At 38.8% G+C, this 23354-nt stretch overlaps 1 protein-coding gene across 1 annotated transcript in view; it reads right to left on the minus strand.

Moving 5' to 3' along the window:
- CUL5 (cullin 5) overlaps positions 1-23354 on the minus strand; it is an 84742-nt gene that overhangs the window by 34707 nt on the left and 26681 nt on the right. Inside the window, exons 5-8 of the mRNA XM_016184923.2 lie at positions 21807-21948; positions 20086-20231; positions 19923-20003; positions 493-586 (exon numbers count right to left, since the gene is read on the minus strand). Of these exons, the coding sequence (XP_016040409.1) occupies positions 493-586; positions 19923-20003; positions 20086-20231; positions 21807-21948 (463 nt within the window). The remainder of the gene's footprint in view (positions 1-492; positions 587-19922; positions 20004-20085; positions 20232-21806; positions 21949-23354) is intronic.

Here is a 23354-nt window from a genome sequence, read left to right on the forward strand (position 1 = left end):
CAAATTGTGCTGCCAAGAACATATGTGTACACAGATCTTTTTGGATGGATGTGTTGGGTTCCTTAGGATATATCCCCAGGAGAGGAATTGCAGGGTCATAGGGTAGGTCCATTTCTAGCCTTCTGAGAGTTCTCCAGACTGTTCTCCACAGAGGTTGGACCAATTTAAACCAGCAGTGTAGGAGGGTTCCTTTGACCCCACACCCTCTCCAGCATTTGCTGCTGTTACCTTTTCTGATGTATGAAGGTATGGGGTATTGAGCCTGCAACTTTGGAGCCTCAGGGATGAGTCTCTTTGCATTACCATATGCTATCTCCCTCATTCGTGAGTAGTACTTCCAGTTGAAGTACTGAATGTCTATGCTTAAGTATAGTTCACTGTGACAAATATACCTATATATAAAAGAATGGTCTAACATAAACTTGTTAAATGATTTGCTTCAAAGATACCCCCTTAGAAGACTAGGAGAAGTTTATGTGATGTTTTACCTACTTTCAGTTTCATTTCGCTTGATCATGCCTTGGCACTCTGCTAATATAGTCTCTTTAAAGGATGTCACCAGGGCATTTACACAGCACTCCATGAGCTGAAATATATAAAAATTTTGATCAAATCTACCATAAGGACAAATCAACTTATGCTTTATAGCTCCATAAAACTATTTCATTTGACACCACCAGGGACAAGTTAAAAATGTTATGCTCAAAGTAATTTCACTTACCTTTATTATAGGACTGTTGAAGATAGATACACTAACATACTTTGGCAAAGTTTATTTCACCCAGAGGTAAAAACAGTAGATTAAACTACTTTTTTTTTTTTTGCCTCCAGGTTATCACTGGGGCTCAGTGCCTGCAGTATGAATCCACTGCTCTTGGTGGCCAAGTTTTCCTTTTTTTGTGTGGTTGTTGTTAGATAGGACAGGGAGAGGACGAGAAGATAGAGAGGGGGAGAGACAGACACCTCCTTCACAGCTTGTGAAGTGACCTCCCTTCAGTTGTGGAGCTGGGGGCTGGAACCAGGATCTTTGTGCTTAGCCCAGTACACCACCTAAACTAGGCCCCCTGAACTAGGTTCTTTAGAGAGACTGTAATAAAAGTCCCTGAGGATAGAAGGGAAAATATATTTAAAAAAATTAGACTTTGGGGTCAAGTGGTGGTACACCTGCTTGAGTGTATACAGTGTGCAGGACTCAGGGTCAAGCCACCAGCCCCCACCTAGAGGAGGGAAGCTTCATGAGCAGTGAAACATTGCTATAGGTATAGCTCTCTTTCCTTCTCAATTTCTGCCTCTATGCTAAATAAATAAAATAAAATTAAAAAAGATAGACTTTGATTACTTTTCCTATCAAAAGAGAACCTTTAGACTCTTAAAATTCTATAATTTTCAGTCCAGTCGGTAGTGCAGTGGATAGAGCTGAACTTGCTTGTGTAAAGTCCAGAGTTTATTCCTAGCATCACATATGTCAGAGTGATCAGATATTCTAGGAAGAAAGTTGTGATGGGACAGGAAACAGATACTAGAAAAGAATGGTATGAAGAGGATAGAGTCAGATTATGAATAAAAATCTGTAATTTGGAATTATTTCCACAGACAGGTTTTAAACAGAGAATAAATGTATAGAGGTTCTACCCCTCTACCTAGTTATTTTTAAAAGATCAGCCTAATGATAGTGTAGAATGGTGATAGAATGGTAAGGCTGTTGAAACATTCTATGCAAAGAGGTTTGATAAGGCTGTCAAGATAGCTTAGCCCAGAAGACACTTGCTTTAATATGGATGTAGCCCAGGTTTGCATTGGAGTACTGAGGAAACCAAACCTTTAGTACTGTTGTATCTCTTCCTTTCTAGACCTGAAAAACTTGGCCTGGAATGGTTGAAGCCCCTGTAACAAGGGGTGGGGGGTGGGAGAGGCAAGAGCCTAATGCTTTTTTTTTTTTTTTTGCCTCCAGTGTTATTGCTGGGGCTTGGTGCCTGCACTACAAATCCACTGCTCCTGAAGTCCATTTTTTTCCCTTGTTGTTAGATAGGACAGGGAGACCTGCTTCACCACCTGTGAAGCGACTCCCCTGCAGATGGAGAGCCGGAGGCTCGAACTGAGATCCTTCTGCCGGTCCTTGCGCTTTGCGCCACAAGTGCTTAACCCACTGCTTCCGCCCCCCCCCCCCCTTAATTGGGTAAAGAAAGCCAGAAATAGAGGGAAAGGGGAGACAGAGAGGTAGAGAAACTGAGATACATGTGTGGATCTGCTTTACCATTTGTGAAGCTTCCCCCCTGCAGGTAGGTAGTGAGTGCTTGGACCCGGGTTCTTGTGCATGGCATGTTATGTTCAACCAGGTGTGCCACCACCCAGCCCCCCGGCCTAGTACTCTTTTTTTTTTAAATAAATGTTATTTATTCCCTTTTGTTGCCCTTGTTGTTTTTATTGTTGTAGTTATTATTGTTGTCGTCGTCGTTGGATAGGACAGAGAGAAATGGAATGAGGAGGGGAAGACAGAGGGGGGAGAGAAAGACACCTGCAGACCTGCTTCACTGCCTGTGAGGTAACCCCCCCCCCGCAGGTGGGGAGCAAGGGGCTCGAACCGGGATCCTTACGCCGGTTGTTGCACTTTGCACCACCTGCACTTAACCTGCTGTTATTGCCCATCTCCCGGGCCTAGTACTCTTAAGAGATTTTGGAAAAATCCCCTAAGTGGGGCAGAAGAATCCCAACCCAACTCTGCTTCGATATATAATTATTTGCTCTTCTCACAGCTACCAGATAAAATTAACAGGTCACGAGTACTAAAGCAAGGTAGAGTAGGCTAACATACCCTCTAGGAAAAAACAAACATTTATCTATTTATTTTTTAATTTCTTGAAATATTTATTTACTTTTCCTTTTGTTGCACTTGTTTATTGTTGTAGTTATTGCTGTCATTGTTGGGTAGGACAGAGAGAATAGAGAAAGGAGGGGAAGACAGAGAGGGGGAGAGAAAGACACCTGCAGACAGGCTTCACCACCTGTGAAGTGACTCCCTATAGACGGGGAGCCGGGGACTCGAACGGGGATCCTTAAGCCAGTTATTGCGCACTTAACCCGCTTGCACTACTGCCTGACTCCCCATTTATCTATTTTTAAGGGAATTGTGTATGCCTTAAAAGTTCTTTACTGGTGGGGAGACGGTCAATAGCGCAGTGGGTTAAGCACAGATGGCTAAAGCGAAGGACAGGTGTAAGAATCCTGGTTCCAGCCCCTGAATCCTCACTTGCAGGGGAGTCACTTTACAAGCGGTGAAGCAAGTCTGCAGGTATCTATCTTTCTCTCCCCCCCTCTCCATTTCTCTCTGTCCTATCCAACAACAACGTATCCAACAACAACATCAATAATGACTACAACAATAAAACAACAAGGGCAACAAAAGGTTACTAAGTAAATAAATATTAAAAATAGTTATTCACTGGTGGCCCAGGAGGTGGCACAGTGGATAAAGCATGTGTACCTGACTATGATCTCTGGCATTACATGTGCCAGAGTGATCTACTAGCTCTCTCTCTCTCATAAAAAAATAAATAAAAAATTCTAAAAACTTCAAAAAAACTTTAGAACTGACATAATGCTCATCATTACTGAAGTTGAATTAAGGAAATATGGGTTCATCATACTATCTTATTTTTATTTTGCTGTCACTATAGTTTATTGCTCCGAGCCGACGTTTTTTCCCTCCCCCATAATCAAGAGAAACAAAGAAAAAAGACACAGTGCTAGGACCTGGATTCAAGCCCCCAGTCTCTACCTGCAGGGGGAAAGCTTTGCGAGTGGCAAAGCAGTGCTGCAGGCATCTCTGTCTCCCTCCCTTTCTATCTTCCCCTTCCCTCTCAATTCCTGGCTGTCTCTATCTAATAAAATAAATAAAGATAATAATAATAAAAAAGAAGTGCATCATCAACATAATATAAACACTACAATCAGAGGCTACTATGTTTTGTCTATAGCTATGTATACACAGTCACAGTAATTAATAGATAAGTAACACATAGAAGCAAGTCTGTATTTTACTAAGTCAAATGGCAGAAACAGTGAGTAGGAATTCAAATAAGAGCAAATAAATGAAAGAGAATACAAGACCACCCTTCCATCCTTCCTTCTGTTCTTTCCTCCTCTTCCTTTCTTTCTATCTCTCTGTTTTTGTTTTTTGTAGGATAGAGAGCAACTGAGAGGGGAGGGGAAGATAGAAAGGGAGAGATAAAGATAGACACCTGCAGACCTGCTTCACTGCTTGTGAAGAGACCTCCCTTGCAAGTGGGGAGCTGGGGACTAGAACTGGAACCCTTGCACTTTGTACTCTGTGTACTTAACCCAGTCCCCACTGCCTGACCTTCTAGCAACTTTATTGCAAGAAGGGTTACAAGGATTCTGTAGGGGTTAGGTAAGCAAATAAAAGTAAAGAAGAAAAGAATAAAACATTACTTAAAAACAGATTTAAGGAAATGATTCTAAGGTGAATGAATGAGGAAATATTCCCTATCAGTATAAAATGACTCTGCTGGATAGTAAAATTTACAAAATATAGGGCCAAACTACAAGGGTTTTGAAAATCAGAGAAAATAATGGTATTGAGCAGCTAGCTGTGTTCCTCTCCTCTCCTCTCCTCTCCTCTCCTCTCCTCTCCTCTCCTCTCCTCTCCTCTCCTCTCCTCTCCTCTCCTCTCCTCTCCTCTCCTCTCCTCTCCTCTCCTCTTCTCTCCCAGGTCAACTAGGAATACCAAAGGAGACCACCTGGGACCGCGACAAGAGAGGATTAGAACGACAGTCAGGAACCCACCAAATCACCATGAAGTGCAAATATGTGTGGCTCATGGACAGGGAGGAGCCTAGGGAGAGATTAAGTGGCTGGTAACAGTCCAGCAGTTTAGCAGTTGAGACTCCACCTCCAGTCTGTTTCACCACCAAGGGAATGGCTGAAGGGAGGAGAGGACTCCCTTAAGATTCACCAAGTGCAACTGTGAGTCTCCATTGCTACTGTCCTTAGAATCTGGAACAGCAGCAGGGAGGCCCTGTGCTGACACCAGGGGACAGAGAACTAAAGAGGAAACTCAGGAGAAGATCTATACCTTGGTTGCCTAGCGGTGGGGCTGTGCAAGTCTCTGCATAACCACTGGATTATCTCTGCCCCACCCTGCTTTATCTCTTGGTCAGGAGTCAATGATTAAGCTAAGAAGCCTACCTATAGTTTAAAAGCCCACAGAGGCTTTTAAGCTACTGAGCTCCAACTCAGGGATTAAAATACTATTGAAACAAATGTCGATTCCACAACTGTGAACCCTTTAATTACCTTACTTAGATACAAGTCAATCCAGGAAAGAGTGATCAGTAATTTGAAAAGTACTGGTAGTCGGGCTGTAGCACAGCTGGTTAAGCGCAGGTGGCGCAAAACACAGGGACCCGCATAAGGATCCCGGTTCTAGCCCTGGCTCCCCACTTGCAGGGGAATCGCTTCATAAGTGGTGAAGCAGGTCTGCAGGTGTCTATCTTTCTCTCCCCGTCTTTCCCTCCTCTCTCCATTTCTCTCTGTCGTATCCAACAACGACAACAATAAAACAACAAGGGCAACAAAAGGGAATAAATAAAATAAATATTAAAAAAAAGAAAAGTACTAAGAGAGGGGCCTCATAACATACTATATAAAATGGTTAAACCAGCAAGAAGAAATATTGGAGAAATGAACCAGGACAAGAGTCCAGCTAAAAGCCCCCCAAAGGTTGAAGCACAAAATAATGAGGTCAACATCAAAAGACTAGTTAAGGAAATAATCACAGGAGTGAGTAAAGAGTTTGAAAGAATTGTCATCAGAAATGCAGAAACAACAAATGAGACTCTGGAAGAAAACACTAATTAACTCAAGGTTACTAGAGAGCTGAAAGCTGAAATAGCTGAGCTAAGAACACAACTAGTTGAACAAGCTAAAACAGTATCGGAACAGGGTTAACAAAAAAGATTAACTGCAGAAAACAGTAGAGGGGAGAGAGAATAGAATAAATGAGGCTGAAGACATAACTAGCAAGATTGAGACAACTGAAAAAGAAGTAAGAGATCTCAAAAAGAGATTAAGAGATACTGAAAACAACACGGAAAATAACAACATTGAAAATAAGAAAACCATACAAGAGATTAGTGAAAGTAAATCTTGGTTCTTTGAAAGAGTGAATAAAATCGACAATCCTTTAGCCAGACTCACAAACAAAAAAGGAAGACCCAAATAAATTTGATCATAAATGAAAGAGGAGATATCACAACAGAAATTGAATATATCATGTGAGGCTTCTTTTTTAACAAATATTTATTTATTATTTATTCACTTTTGTTGACCTTGTTTTATTGTGTAGTTATGACTGATGTTGTTATTGGATAAGACAGAGAGAAATGGAGAGAGGAGGGAAGACAGAGAGGGGGTAAGATAGACACCTGCAGACCTGCTTCACCGCTTGTGAAGTGACTCCCCTGAACGTGGGGAGCTGGGGGCTCGAAATGGGATCCTTATGCCGGTCCTTGTGCTTTGTGCGACCTGCACTTAACCCCCTGCTGTATCACTAGACTCCGCATGCGAGGCTTCTATGAACAACTATATGCCACCAAGCTAGAGAACCTGGAAGAAATGGACGATTTCCTAGATACCTACAAACTTCCAAAATTAAGAGAAACTAGATAACATGAACATCACAACTAATGAAATTGAAACAGTTATCAAAAACCCTCCCAAAAATAAAAATCCTGGACCAGATGGTTTTACAAATGAATTCTACAAAACCTTCAAAGAAGAACTAATACCTCTACTTTTCAAAGTCTTCCAGAAGACTGAAGACTCTGGAATACTCCCTGCCAGCTTCTATGAAGCCAACATCACTTTGATACCAAAAACAGACAGGGGCACAACCAAAAAAGAAAACTACAGACCAATATCTCTGATGAACATAGATGCGAAAATATTGAACAAAATTCTAGCCCCCCAGATACAGCAGTATATTTAAAAGATTGTTCATCATGACCAAGTGGGGTTTATCCCAGGGATGCAAGATTGGTTTAATATATGTAAATCAATCAACGTGATCCACCACATCAATAGAAGCAAGACCAAAATCCACATGGTCATATCAATAGATGCAGAGAAAGCCTTTAACAAAATACAACATCCCTTTATGATCAAAACACTACAAAAAATAGGAACAGATGGAAAATTCCTGAAGATAGTGTGGAGTCTATATAGAGCAAACCTACAGCCAACATCATACTCAATGGTGAAAAACTGGAAGCATTTCCACTCAGATCAGGTACTAGACAGGGATGCCCCCTATCACCATTACTATTCAACATAGTGTTGGAAGTTCTTGCCATAGCAATCAGGCAGGAGCAAGGAATTAAAGGTATATAGAATGGAAGGAAGAAGTCAAACTCTCCCTATTTGCAGATGACATGACAGTATACACAGAAAAACCTAAGGAATCCAGCAAGAAGCTTTTGGAAATCGTAAGGCAATACAGTAAGGTGTCAGGTTACAAAATTAACATTCAAAAGTCAGTGGCATTCCTCTATGCAAACACTAAGTTTGAAGAAGTTGGAATCCAGAAATCAATTCCTTTTACTATAGCAACAAAAACAATAAAATATCTAGGAATAAACCTAACCAAAGAAGTGAAAAAGACTTGTATACTGAAAATTATGAGTCACTACTCAAGGAAACTGAAAAAGAGACAAAGAAGTGGAAAGATATTCCATGTTCACGGGTTGGAAGAATTAACATCATCAAAATGAATATACTACCCAGAGCCATATACAATTTTTTTTTTTCCTTTCCTCCAGGGTTATTGCTGGGCTCGGTGCCTGCACCATGAATCCACTGCTCCTGGAGGCTATTTTTTCCTCCTTTTGTTGCCCTAGTTGTTGTAACCTCGCTGTGGCTATCATTATTGCCATTGTTGATGTTGTTTGTTGTTGGATAGGACAGAGAAATGGAGAGAGGAGGGGAAGACAGAGAGGGGGAGAGAAAGACAGACACCTGCAGACCTGCTTCACCACCTGTGAAGCGACCCCCCTGCAGGTGGGGAGACGGGGGCTCGAACCGGGATCCTTATGCTGGTCCTTGCGCTTTGTGCCACATGCGCTTAACCCACTGCGCCACCGCCTGACCCCTGCCATATACAAATTTAATGCTATCTTCATCAACATCCCAACCACATTTTTTAGGAGAATAGAACAAATGCTACATATGTTTATCTGGAACCAGAAAAGACCTAGAAATGCCAAGAGAATATTGAGAACAAAGAACAGAACTGGAGGCATCACACTCCCAGATCTCAAATTGTATTATAGGGCCATTGTCATCAAAACTGCTTGGTACTGGAACAAGAATAGACACACTGACCAGTGGAACAGAATTTAGAGCCCAGAAGTAAGCCCCCACACCTATGAGCATTTAATCTTTGACAAAGGTACCCAAACTATTAAACAGGGAAACCAGAGTCTCTTCAACAAATGGTGTTGGAAAAATGGGTTGAAACATACAGAAGAATGAAACTGAACCACTATATTTCACCTTATACAAAAGTAAATTCCAAGTGGATCAAGGACCAGAAACTATCAGATACTTAGAGGAAAATACTGGCAAAACTCTTTTCTGCATAAATTTTAAAGACATCTTCAATGAAATGAATCCAATTACAAAGAAGACTAAGGCAAGTATAAACCTATGGGACTGCATCAAATTAAAAAGCTTTTGCACAGCAAAAGAAACCACTACCCAAACCAAGAGACCCCTCACAGAATGGGAGAAGATCTTTACATGCCATACATCAGACAAGAGGCTAACAACCAGAATATATAAAGAGCTTGCCAAACTCAATAACAAGAAAACAAATAACCAAAAATGGGTGGAGGACATGGAGAGAATATTCACAAGAGATCCAAAAGGCTGAGAAACACATGAAAAAATGCTCTAAGTCTTTGTCAGAGAAATGCAAATAAAGACAAAAATGAGATACTACTTCACTTGTGTGAGAATGTCATACATCAGAAAAGGTAATAGCAGCAAATGCTGGAGAGGGTGTGGGGTCAAAGGAACCCTCCTACACTGCTGGTGGGAATGTAAATTGGCCCCACCTCTGTGGAGAACAGTCTGGAGAACTCTCAGAAGGCTAGAAATGGACCTACCCTATGACCCTGCAATCCTCTCCTGGGGATAGATCCTAAGGAACCCAACACATCCATCCAAAAAGATCTGTGTACACATATGTTCTTGGCAGCACAATTTGTAATAGCCAAAACCTGGAAGCAAGGCAGGTGGCTGAGCAAGTTGTGGTATATATACACAATGGAATACTACTCGGCTATAAAAAATAGTGACTTCACCATTTTCAGCTGCTCTTGGATGGACCTTGAAAAATTCATGTTAAGTGAAATAAGTCAGAAACAGAAGGATGAATATGGAATGATCTCACTCTCAGGAAGAAGTTGAAAAACAAAATCAGAAGAGAAAACACAAGTAGAACCTGAATTGGAATTGGCGTATTGCACCAAAGTAAAAGACTCTGGGGTGCGTAGGTGGGGGAGAATACAGGTCCAAGAAGGATGACAGAGGACCTAGTGGGGGTTGTATTGTTATATGGAAAACTGAGAAATGTTATGTACAAACTACTCTATTTATTGTCGAATGTGAAACATTAATTCCCCCAGTAAAGAAACTAAAAAAAAAACCTAGAAAAATAAAATTAAAAAAAAAAAAAGGTATTATGGCTTCTGAACAAAAAAGTAAAATAATGTCATCTGATCTCACAAAAGAAAAACATATGGTCAATATTAATGGTAAAGATGTCCATACGCAGTCATTTCTTTTAGAGCAATGACTTTCATTGCCTCTTTATATTTTAATTTTTAAAGTTATCTTTATTTATTTATTGGATAGAGATAGTCAGAAATCAAGTGAGAGGGGAGATTGAGGGGGAGAGTAAGACAACTACAGCACTGTTTCAACACTTGCAAAGTTTCCTACTGCAGGTAGAGATGTGGGCTTGAACCTGGTGCACCACAACCCAGCCCGTTAGTCATTTAAATGTACATAAAAATATTTTAAATTTAAGAGATTGGCAATAATAGGAAACAAAATGCCAATAAGCAAAATAAACAGGCCCATTGCTAATGGGACTAAGAAATGTATTTCTGAAGATCAGTTTGATATTATGTATCATGTGTAAAAAGAGTGTATCCTTTGCTTTAGCAGCACTATTTCCATGAAGTTCCTTCCTTCCTTCCTTCTCTCAACTAGAGCACTGCTCAGCTCTGGCTTATGGTGGTGATGGAATTTAGGACTTCACAGTCTCCGGCATGAGAATCTCTTTGCATAACCATTATGCTATCTACCCCCATCCTCCATGAAATTTCATTCCAAAAGAATGCCATATATGAGAAAGATGGGTGCATAGAGATGTTAAGAAGACATAACTGTATCTTCCAGGAAGTATTATTTATAAATACTCTATAGCAGCCCTGAATGTGGCATAGTGGATGAAATCTAGAAACTAAGGCATGTGATTTAAGTCAGATTTCTAGCACTGCATATGTCAGAGTAATGCTCTGGTTCTCATTTGCCCCCCCCCCCCCACATACACACATGAAATTAACTTTAAATGTAACAACAAAAGTCAGCAAAATAGCCATCACTAAAGGATTTGGTAATTTTATTACAATAAATATACGTGATGAGATATATGCAGGCATTTAAAATATCATAATACAGAAGTGTTGAGTGAAAATGCCTATCATAGATTTCTTTTAAACTGCTATGAGCAAGAATGAAAGAAGAGTAGGTATGAGGAAGTAGAGAAAGAAAATAAAGAAAATGTGGATCAAGCAAGTATGTCAAACAAATGATTACTGTTGAATATGGGGTCTAGGTATGGTAAGTGATGTCCAAACTATTTTATATACTTTTGTAAATATTTGAATACTTTCATAACAAAAGTTGGTTTAAAAACAAAGAGCAGCTTTTCCAAGAGCACAATACAGGTTCGAGCCTAGACCCCACACATTGCTGTATTCTTTCTCTGTCTCTATAAATATAAATAAATAAATAGAAATTGAGGTTGAAATAAATTAGAATAATTATGGTACAAATCTGTGTGTGCACTGGAAAAAAGTTTGTTATTGTCTCATTTTAAAAATCTTGTCTTAAACAGAAGCACTGATTCTTTGAAAGTATTTTTTTTTCTTTTTTTCTTTTTTTTTAACCAGAGCACTGTTCAGCTCTGGCTTATGGTGGTGCGGGGTTGAACCTGGGACTATGGAGCTTCAGGCATGAGAGTCTCTTTGCATAACCATTATCTACCCTCTTCCCGAAAGTATTTTCTTTTGCATTTCTTTCTCATTTACCAATGTGCTACTTTCAGTCAACTCTAAATATATACTTGTTATTTTAAAGATATATCTTAAATTGAGAAGATAGTGAGAAGCCATCTCTCTCACCTTGTATTCTCTCTGTCTCCTTTTGCTAGCTTCCATGAAGAAAAAAACTTTTTGCCATGTCATCAACTCCTGTATTTTGCCTGAGATGAGCACAACTTCTAAATCCATAGCAATCTCTCCCCAGAGGTCTGCAAGGTGAAACACTTTAACTAACAATGTGTTTAGCACTTTACCTTCCTCTATAGCAAAACTATGAACTCCTCCAAAAGTTGTCTGCCATAAAATGCAGCAGGCACCTGGTATCTGTTGAATGAATTAATGCATAGGTCTGGAGATGAACATGAGATAAGCAGACTAAGGGATACAGCAGAATCTTTCTGACATTCAGTTCACACATATCTACTTCACTGAAATTCAGTAAAAAGCAACAAGAACAATTCTTGTTGATACTTATTAATACTCAATAATCACTTAACTATATAAGCAATGATTTGCCTTGCCCCAGCTATAAAACAGGAACTTAACTAGGTCTCTTTACTTTGAGGTTCTACTTTTTCATTACCATGTTCTCATACATGGTGTCTGTAGTGTATTTAAGAATTAGGTTGTTTTGTCTGTGGTAGGCTGTTCTCAAAACAAGTCTTTCTAGCATGGCTAAAGTTTCTCTTTTTCAATATTATAACTAGTAGCACTTTATTCCTAAACTAGTTGCACAAATAATTAGCAACAATAATGATGATCAGGAAAACTGCTCACTTGGACAGTATTCTGCTTTGCCATATTGATGACCCAGGTTTAAGGTTGGCTACCACTGCACTGAAGAAGCATCGGTGCTGTTTCTTTCCCTCTCTCCCTCACTCTATTAGAAAGTTAACCCGGGAAGTCAGGCGGTAGTGTAGCGGGTTAAGCACATGTGGCGCTAGCCCCTTGCTCCCCACCTGCAGGGGAGTCACTTCATAGGTGGTGAAGCAGGTCTGCAGGTGTCTATCTTTCTCTCCCCCTCTCTGTCTTCCCCCTCCTCTCTCCATTTCTCTCTGTCCTGTCTAACAATGATGACATCAATAACAACAATAATAAATACAATACTAAAAAACAACAAGGGCAACAAAAGAGAAAATAAGTAAAGAGAAAGTAAGCCTGAAGAGCTTAAGCCCCAGAGACTACCCAAAAAAATGAAGTCAGTTAAACTAGGATTTTTAAAAATATTACCCTTAATGTGCTAAAATACTGAAGGTTAGCAAGTCCTTATCTGAAGGTTAACTATTTTTATCTTGGATAGTTAGAAACTGAAAGGGAAGGGGAGGGGTTTAGGCAGTGGCACAGAACCTGGATCTGTGTGTCTAGCTCTCTGTATCTCCCTTTCTCCTTTCATTTTCTCTGTTCCATCAAATAAAAAAATGAAACAGGGAGTCGGACGGTAGCACAGTGGGTTAAGCGCAGGTGGCACAAAGCGCAAGGACCAGCATAAGGATCCTGGTTCGAGCCCCCGGCTCCCTCCCCACCTACAGGGGAGTCGCTTCACAGGCAGTGAAGCAGGTCTGCAGGTGTCTTTCTCTCCCCGTCTCCTCTACTCTCTCCATTCTCTGTCCTATCCAACAATTACAACAACGACAATAACTACAACAATAAAACAACAGTCAACAAAAGGGAATAAATAAATATTAAAAAAAAATCCTACCATGCCAGAGTTCATATTTGATTTTCTCTCTTTCCTTTCTCTAACTCCCCCTTTCCCTCTCATAAAGATAGAGAAGGCAGATAGGTAGAGAAAGTAAAGAGACCACAATGTAGGGGGGGCTGGGCTCAAACCTGGGTCATATACATGGAAACGAAGCGCATTATCCAAGTGAGCTATTCTGATAGCCTGTGTTCATGTTTTCTATTCAATATTTCATTTAACTTTGACAATACAAGTGGATATTATTCCATTTACAATTAGGAACTAAGAAGTCAAAAGCTTGAATAACTTGCTAAAAAAGCACGTACCTGGTAAAATGGCAATGGAATTCAAATCCTCATTGATTCCAACACATTTATTCCTTTTTTAAAAATCTTTAATTATTTATCATTGACTAGAGACAGAGAGAAATTGAAGGGGGAAAGGGAGATAGAGTGAGAGAGAAACAGATACCTGCAGCTCTATTTCACCACTTGTGAAGCTTTCCTCCTGCAGGAGAGGACCAGCGTCTTAAACCCGGGTCCATATACTCTATAGTGTATAGGCTTAACCAGGTGCACCACTGCCTGGTCCCTCGACACATATATTCCTAAACACTGTACACACTGCCCTCCCTTTGTCAGTACCTCAGTCATTGTTAAGAGATAAAGACTTGTACCACTCTATTTCTTAGCTCCATCATTTTATTCATCACCCAAGGTAGGTTTTTCTTATCAACCTCAACTAACAAAAGGCCTGACATAATAGATACTAATCAAGTGCTCTTATGGAATGCCATGTATATGATCACCTAAAATACTAACAGCCATACACAAACTTTAAGCTCTATTGGATTTTCCCCCTTTTCTTACTGTTATTTGTCCTTCTGTTGTCAATAGTGCTTGCTGAGTAGTACAAGTAATTTCTTACCCTGTTTTACTAAAATACTGATATTCATTTGATACAGGTCCATCCAGTGATAATCAAGCTTATTAGAACTGTGTGTATAATCAGATCTGAGAAGGCTCAAGTTGCTGTCCTGTAAGTAAAAGTAGAAGAGTGGGCCTATCAGACACCTAATGCAACACTTAGCTTCTCAGAACCTGTGAACTAACTTTTTTCCCACGTTCTCCACTAAATAGGAAGTGGCTAAAGTTAAAAGTTATCCTCAGCAGAAGTAAAATATTACTATATTATACTACAAAAACATGTAAATTGGGACTTGTGCATACAAAAAAAGAAGTGCCAAAATACATTTACATATCAAGCATTTGAGTCAGTTTGGGCCCTCAACTCAAGGTGGGTCAATTCTAGTAATGCTAATTAAAATTGGTAGAAGTAAAACCCTTATCTTCTCTCAGGTCACAAACTTTAACAAGACAGGCTGACAGTTCCTATGTTTCATGCTTTAACAACAAAAAAAGGCCTGTCAGCTGTCAGAAAGTAATAAAGTAGATCAGCATAAAAATAAGTATCAGAAAATTCTGACTAAAGTTCCAAGTCTCTGAATCCACATTTTATTCATTTTTACCTTCATTTATTTACTCTTTCCACAAAAGATTATTTTATTTTTTATTATCTTCATTAATTGGGTAGATAGCCAGAAATCAAGGGGGTAATAGGGAGGGAAAGAGACACATGCAGCCCTGCTTCACCACTCAAAAAAGCTTTCCCACTGCAGGTCAGGACTGGGGACTCAAACCTGGTCCTTGCACATTGTAACGTGTGTGCTCAACCAGGTGCACCACCACCTGTCCCAAGACTATTTTTTTTAAACTTTATGTATTTACGTAGGACACATACAGAGAAAAATTGAGAGTAAAGAGAAAGAGAGGAAGAGACAGACACCTGCAGCACTACTCTTTTTATCACTTAAGAAGCTTTCCTACTGCAGGTGGGAACCAGGAGCCTGAACTTGGGTCCTCACGCACTGTAATCAGCCAGATGTGCCAACTGCCCCCTGGCCAGAACAGACTTTACATGAACCAATATATTTACCTTTTTGTCTGAGATGGGTTCTTATCCGATGCAATCAAGAGTGACAACTAAACTTATTTATATGCCCCAAAGTGTTCAGCAATATCCTTAGGAACCCAAGATCTAGCATTAAACTTAATAAAACTGTGGCTTCAGGGATGCGAGATAGCTCACTTAGATAACGTGCTTGTTTTATCATGGGAATGAGCCAGATTCGAGTCTAAGCACCCCCCCCTCAGCCCCCAGCACTGAGGAAAGCTTTGGTGCTATATGGTGTCTTTTTCTTTGTTTTTCTATCTGTAAAGGTCAGTATGGGGCAGTAAAGACACTAGCGACAACCAGAAAAATAAATAAATAAATAAATAAATAGCCCAGCTTCACCATCACCCTATATACCTCTAAATTTGTTTCCTCATTTATAAAACAGGAAACAAACAAACAAAAACACCACCAATCTATGAATTCTAACTCCACAGTTGATCCAGAATCCACCCATCCATCCAAACTGGAGTACAATTTCACTGCTTTCCAGGCTGCTTTTTTTCACTCACAGACAGACGAGATATAACAGCACAAGTGCTTCCCTAGACACTTTGCCATCTCCTATGTGGTGCGGGGTGTAGAACCTGGGTCAAGTGCATGGCAAATAGTGTTCAACCTGATGACCTATCTCTCCAGGCCCCGAGCCCACCTACTTACATACCCAACTCCACTGATGTTGCATCTTTTACCAAGATTACCAATCTGTAATTCAAATGCCACACCGTAACTCATTTTTATTTTGTCATATAAAATGAGATTATATAGTTGTTTGCATAAAACTCATCAATGACTTTTCAGTGAAGTTTGCTATCCCGTATTCCCTCACTGTGCAATACTCTCACTCTCTTACCTGTGTGGTCATATTAACCTTTTTCTATCCCTGTAACATGCAAAATCCATTCCTTTTTATTTTTTTTTAAACCAGAGCACTGATCAGCTCTGGTTTATGGTGTTACAGGGGATTGAACCTGGGACTTTGGAGCCTTAGGCATGAGAATCTCTTTGCATAACCATTATGCTATCTGCACCCACCCTACAATCTATTCTGATTTAAAATCCTTTATACTTGCTTTTCCCTCTGCCAGGAAAACTTGCTCTACATCTTTAGAAGGCTAGTATCCAATCATTCCACAGAGGGACTTTCCATGACTATACTCCATAAAGCAAAAGCAACAGCATTTTTCATTTATTTATGTTTACTTGAATCTCATCTGCGACTGTTAGCTCATATTCATGATGTATCCCTTCAGTGGGATTCAACAGTGGAACTAAAGAAGGATTTGTTGAGGAAGTGAATGCTCAGTAATAACCTATATACTGGTGAATCGCAGGGTTCAGTGAAAAAGCTGAAGGAGTGTAAGATCTAACTACAGGAGCCCACTCTTCAATATGTCAAATATATATACACACAAGAGAGAAAGAAAGAACAGACACTTTTTTTTATATACTCGGTTGTCAAAAAAGTCACTGTATTTTTCATTTTTCTATGCAAAAATGCTTCGTGACTTTTCTGACAGGCCCAAGTGTTTTGGATCCTGATAGAACACACACTTTACTATGCATGAGGACCCTATTACAAGCTTCCCAGACTTGGGAACACCATGAAAGTGCTTTATGAACAGTGAACAGTATGGTGGTGTTTCTCCTGTCTCTCTCTTGCTGCTGCCCCTCTCAATATCAAATAAGAGTCCACTGGGAACAAGAAAATTGTGCAGGCATGTTAACCCATATCCCATGGACCTTCTAGAAGAGCAGCACAGCAGAAAAAGTACTAGTTTGGAGCCAGAAAACTAGTGACTGATCAACACAATATTTTTTATTATTTTCAAAAAGCACTGCAAATGTAGGATTTTTTTAAAAGACAATTTTACTGGGAAAATAATTTATAAAATTGTTGATATAATTCTCTGCAATACATAGAAGAAATAAAAGTTCAGTTCATCCTTACTCAGATGGTATGGGCACATCAATCAACTCAAATACTTGAATCCATTAAACTAAACTCATTTTTATTCTCCTACAACTAAGATTTATTTATTGCCATCAGAGTTATCGCTGGGACTTGGTGTTGGTACTACAAATCCACCATACCTAGCAGCCACCCCTACCTTCTCTTAATTGACAGCACAGAGAAATTGGAAGGGAGATAGAGGTGGAGAAAGACACCTTCAGAACTGTTTTGCCATTCATGAAGCTTTCTCGTGTGGGTGGGGAATGGGACTTGAACTGGGGTCTTGCACATGCTAACATGTGTGCTGAACCTCATGCACCACCACACGGCCCTTTAAGACTTATTATGGAATATATACTACATGGAATACTACTCTGCAGTTAAAAGAAGATTATATTGTGTCCTCTGGAACTAAATGAATGGAACTGGAGGAGACCATGCTTAGCAAAATAAGAAATGAGATCAAAGACAACTTCAGGATGATTTTACTTACATATGGAATCCAGAGAACTGAAACAAATGAACTTGGGGGGTGGGTAGAAAAAAGGAAACAAACTTTCTCTTAGACTTTGTAAGAACTATGGTGGTTCCAGGTTCCAGGTGTCATCAGGATGCCGGCCAGACTTCCCTGGATTGAAGACCCCACCAATATGTCCTGGAGCTCAGCTTCCCCAGAGACCCACCCTACTAGGGAAAGAGAGAGGCAGACTGGGAGTATGGACCGACCAGTCAATGCCCATGTTCAGCGGGGAAGCAATTACAGAAGCCAGACCTTCTACCTTCTGCAACCCACAATGACCCTGGGTCCATGCTCCCAGAGGGATAGAGAATGGGAAAGCTATCGGGGGAGGGGGTGGGATATGGAGATTGGGCGGTGAGAATTGTGTGGAGTTGTACCCCTCCTACCCTATGGTTTTGTTAATTAATCCTTTCTTAAATTAAAAAAAAAAAAAGAACTATGGTGGTTATTGCTGGAAGGGTGGGGGGCACAGAACTTTGGTGGTGGTGTCACATAGAACTATATACCCTACAGAACTATATAATCCTACAGTCTTGTAACCTACTATTAATTACATAAATAAGTAAATAAATAACAAAAGGATCACATTTTGAGAAAAACAAAAAGACTAACTCTTGGGGGCTGGCAGGTAGTTCACCTGGTAGGGCACACATATAAGAACCTAGGTTTAAGCCACCAGGCATCGCTTGGGGAGTCCCTGCAAGGGGGATGCTTCAAAAGCAGTGGAGTGATGGTATGGTGTCTCCCTCTATTTTTTTTTTAAGATTTTATTTATTTATTTATTAATGAGAAAGATAGGAGGAGAGAGAGAAAGAACCAGTCATCACTCTGGTACATGTGCTGCTGGGGACTGAACTCAGGACCTCATGCTTGAGAGAGAGTTCGATGCTTTATCCACTGCACCACCTCCCAGACCACTATCTCTATTAGCCTCTAGATAGGGGGAAAGCCACAGAAAGAGGCAGAGTCATGCAGGCTAGGGCCCAGCAAAAACTCTGGTGTGGGGGGAAACTTATTCTTATGACTGATTTCACTGTAGCAACAACTATTCTTCTACACCAAAACCTGAGAAACATTAACTTTAATGTTCTCCAATATCTAATCCATTCTTATACAATGGTCTACTCAGGAATGTCTTTTTTAGTGCTTTAGTACTTCTAAGTATTGAACCAGGGGCTCAATCCTGGGTTGCAAGCATGGCAAAGCAGATTTTTCCCAAATGAGTTGTCTCTTTAGCCCCACCCATTAGCCCAACCCCTTAGTCTTTCATATTGTTACTAGATTTCATAGTGTTAGTAAAGATAAAAACTTTTAAGCAGTACACCTGCTGAAAAAAACTTTCAAGGGATTCCTGAGCCTTCTGAATGAAGCTGAAGCCTGACTTTACATTTCTATAGAGAAGTTATATAATCACTAACTTAGCCATGTTGCCTAGCCAATATTAAAGTTATAATGAAAGAGGAAATATAATAAGCATTATGAAAAGCAAAACAACACACAAGCACAAAAGAAATTAAGGGAATAGAGATCAAATTCAATCTAATTTCTGAACAAAGACTAAGCATGATTATTCAAGATGGAAGAAGTTAAACAATATTTAAAAGTAAAACAAAAAACTACAGTGAATAAGTTTTTGTTTGCAAACTGGATGCTACTTCTTTGAGCATAAATCTAAATGCAGTCCCTAGACTTCAAAAGCTGAAATGAAATGGTGCTAATATCACTTCTTTATTCAAGCAATTTCTTGAAAAGAAAAAGGCTGGTCAAACACGATTATTCACTTTCCTTACTAAGATCACTTTCCACATAGAAGAAAGCAACCAGGATGGGTATGTAATGTAGCGACTACTCTAATAACTGATTTTTTTTTTAATTAACAAGAAACTTGCAATGTAACATTAGCAAAACACTGATGCTCTCTCTCTTCTCAAATAATTTATTTCATGACAAGATAAAGTCTGAAAATGTACTTCACTGAAAGTAATAGTTCAATATTCACTATTTCAGCCCTGGTACTGAGTTAATAAGGAAAGACCTTTAAGGAGCATATTTTACTTGCAATGTGAAAGGCTTTAGACTATTCTAGTCAAAGAAAACAATGAAAAGATTAATAATGCAAACCTAGTAAGTCTAAAACAGAAGGGCAAATAGATTCATCAGCTCTGAAAAAATAGTTCTGAACTACGTACCTTCCAAACTCATACTGGGACATTGAAAAAGAGTACTATAATCAATTAGTACTATAGTAGTACTCAGAGACATGAGAAAGGATAAAAGATACTTGCCACCTCTGGCCTACTGTATTTCAAATAATCATATATGATATACAATCACAAAATTACTTACTGCTTCAACAGAGTTACATTCTCGTCTTGTTTCTAAATAACGTAGTGCTCGTTTTTCTTCTTCTTTTAATTTAGCATCTGCCTGTCCAGAAGTAAAATAGCAATCATTTTAAGAATATCAACAGAGTAGTTCAAGTTATCATATATACTAAGTTCTGACTTACATATTTCATATAATTCTGTACACCATTTTGTTGTAAATACGAGGGTGCCTGTGTTCTATAAAATCTCTCTGTTGAATCCAAGTATGCCTTCTCAAAATTGTCCCTATAAATTTGAAGCTTATCCTCAGGATTAGAACAAAGGTTAACTGAAAAACAGAAAATAAAATTTTACTCTAATTATGATTCAAATCAGTATTCTGAATACAATAAATTAAATAACAAATAGAGGAATCATTATATGCAAGGGACTGTGAAAATGCTCAAGAGAACATAAAATCCTATGACAAAATCCTCCAAAAGAAACTTACAAATAACATCACAAAGCAACAAAGTCACAAGTAGCATAACTTAAAAAAAAGAAAAAAAAAAAGAACTAGTTTATTTTTGAATTCAATATTTTATTTTTGGATAGTCTGATTTCTAATAGGATAATCAATAAAGTATTTACAGAAGAGATGGAATATTGTTTTAAGAATTAAATTAGGATTTACATAGAGATTAGTAAATATCCAGAATTAGAAAAGCACAAGTCCAAGTCAAGGTATTATAAGTTACCTGAGTAGGTTGTTACCACAAGATAAAATAGAATGGTCAGTTAGGAATGACTGTGAATAACCTCAAACTTTAGACTAAGTAATTGAGTAAGGTAAATTTAAGAAAAAGATTGACAGAGTAACACTTTAAAATGAATCTTGTATATGGGTTAAATGATAGGAATAAGAATACAGGAAAGACTTCAAAAGTTAAGAATCAAATTTCAAGAAGCTTAAATTGTTAGTACTGAAATAAAAAAGGAATAATTTTCAGAAGCAATGCTAATACATATAGAAAGATGAAGATTAGAGTTCTGGTGGTGGGAATTGTGTGGAGTTGTACTCCTCTTATCCTATGGTTTAGTCAATGTTTCCTTCTTATAAATAAAAAAATTTAAAAAAAAAGAAAGATGGAGACTATGAAGAAAGTCAAAGATAATTGGTCATTAACACAAAATGTTCTTTTTTATATTTTGACCAGAGCACTGCTTGGCCTTGCCTTATGGTGGTGCAGCGATTGAACCTGGGACTTTGGAGCCTCAGGCATGAGAGCCCCTTTGCATTATGCTATCTAACCATTATGCTATCTATCCCTGCTCACAAAATGTTATTATAAAGAACTACTTTATGTCACACATCTTATGCTCAGTAAAGATATACTGTTAACAGCACAGCTGATTATACAAAAATAGTAAGACAGCGATGTACAGGTATTCTGAAGCATGAAATCACAGAATCTAACCTAGTCTGAAAATTAGGAAAAATTTCCATGAAGAACTAAGATAATAAAGAAGAGTCAGACGATAAAGTGGGAGAAGGAGCGAGATTATTCTAGTCAAAGGAAATAGTGTAAAAGTGAAGAAGAGACAAATGAATACATATAATTAACTTACTTCTTAAAATATGTTAAAACCTTTTATGAGCTACAGAATAAAGCCTTTTTCTAATTTAGGTTACCATAAAGATTCAACAGTCAAGAAACAAGGTGAAATAAGTAAATATTAACATGAACATGAGTTTTTGTAGGTTTCTTTAAAGTGGAACATGTTTTGTATACTATTAAAAGCATCTGATACTAAAAGTAGATGTAATCACTTGCTAATAGACATAGCATTGATAGTTTAATTTTGCAACTGTCTTAGCATCTTCATGAAAAGGAAATTATGATCAAAGAAGTATAGAACACACCATAAGATTCTCTCACTCCAATGACCAGTTGAGAATCAAAAGCTTCTCCTAATCTTTCAGCATGCACCAGCTTCATTGCACTATCTTGGAGTCTGTTTTTTATGTTTGAAAAAATTGATTCATTCCATGTATCAAGCATGAGCTAAAAAGAAAGAAAACACACAATCATTCCATTTATAAATGTACCAAGTACATCTATGACCACAACACGCTGAACACACCTGATCTCATCTCAATGTACCAAGTGCTACATATAAAGAAAAATGGGGGTGGGGTGGGGCTGGATAGCTCATCCAGTAAAGGCTACATGTTCCATGTATGAAGCCCCCCTCCCCTGCCCCAATTTCCAGTAACACACAGAAGCACCATGGACAGCAGCTGAATGTACTCCACAGATGGTGGAGCAGTGCTATGATGGCTCTCCTTTCTATCACATTAGACTTCCCTCTTCTCTAAAAATAAAGCAATTAGAAAAAATGAGTTGGAGGTTGGGCAGTGGCACACCTGGGTAAGCATATATATTACTAAGCACAAGGACCCAGGTTTGAGCCCCTGCTCTCCACTTGTTGAGGGGGCACCTTCATGAGTGGTGAAGCAGGCCTATAGGTGTCTTTCTTTCTATCTTCCCCATCTCTCTCAATTTCTCTGTCCTATGTGATAAAAACAGAAAGAATAAAATATAAAAAAGGAAAACAAATGGCCAACAGGAGTGGTGGATTCATAGTGCTGGCATCAAGCCCAAGCAATAATCCTGGTGGCAGTGAAAATAAATAATATAAAAAAAAAAAGGAAAAGGAAAAAATGAGTTCAAGAGACTGCTCAGCCATGGTATTATCCATGTACAAGGTCCCAGGAAGCATAAAACATGTAACATTGCTAGGAGGAACATAAGAGAAACAATTTAAAGTACAAACTCTCAAAAAGAAAATCAAATTCTTAGTCCTGTGCTTACTTAAAACATTCAGGGAATTAGCATATTGAAATTTGGCAAATAACGTGGTACAAAATAGTAATAAAAAAGTTTTAGTATCAAACATAATTGGGCCTGAATTCTAGTTCCTTACTTATTTACATGTTTTCCCATCTATAAAATAGTGAAACAATGGTACAACGGTTGTTGTAAACACTAAATATAATACATGATTAATGTTTCTTCCCTTATAGATTCAGGGTTTTAGAAATAAAGAGTATGTGTTTACATTACTTATATGCATACTTTTTAAAAATAAGAATTCTGTTTTTGTTATTGGATAGAGACAAGAGAGAAACTGAGAGGGAGGAGAAAGATAGGGAGAGAAATAACTGTAGCCCTGTGTTACCACTTGTGAAGCATCCCCCCTGCAGGGTACTAAGGGCTTGAACCTTAAGCAGTGTAATGTGAGCACTTAACCAGGTACGCTACTGCCTGGCTCCATAAATTGATTTATTTCCCAATGAAAGAATAGCAGAGAGAACTAGAGCATCACTCTGGCATTGGGATTGAACTTAGAACCTCATGTTTGAGACAAACATTTCATTCACTCCACCACTTCCAAAGCTGCATTCATA

The sequence above is a fragment of the Erinaceus europaeus genome, chromosome 20, assembly GCF_950295315.1.
Source record: "Erinaceus europaeus chromosome 20, mEriEur2.1, whole genome shotgun sequence".
Taxonomy (NCBI): Eukaryota; Metazoa; Chordata; class Mammalia; order Eulipotyphla; family Erinaceidae; genus Erinaceus; species Erinaceus europaeus.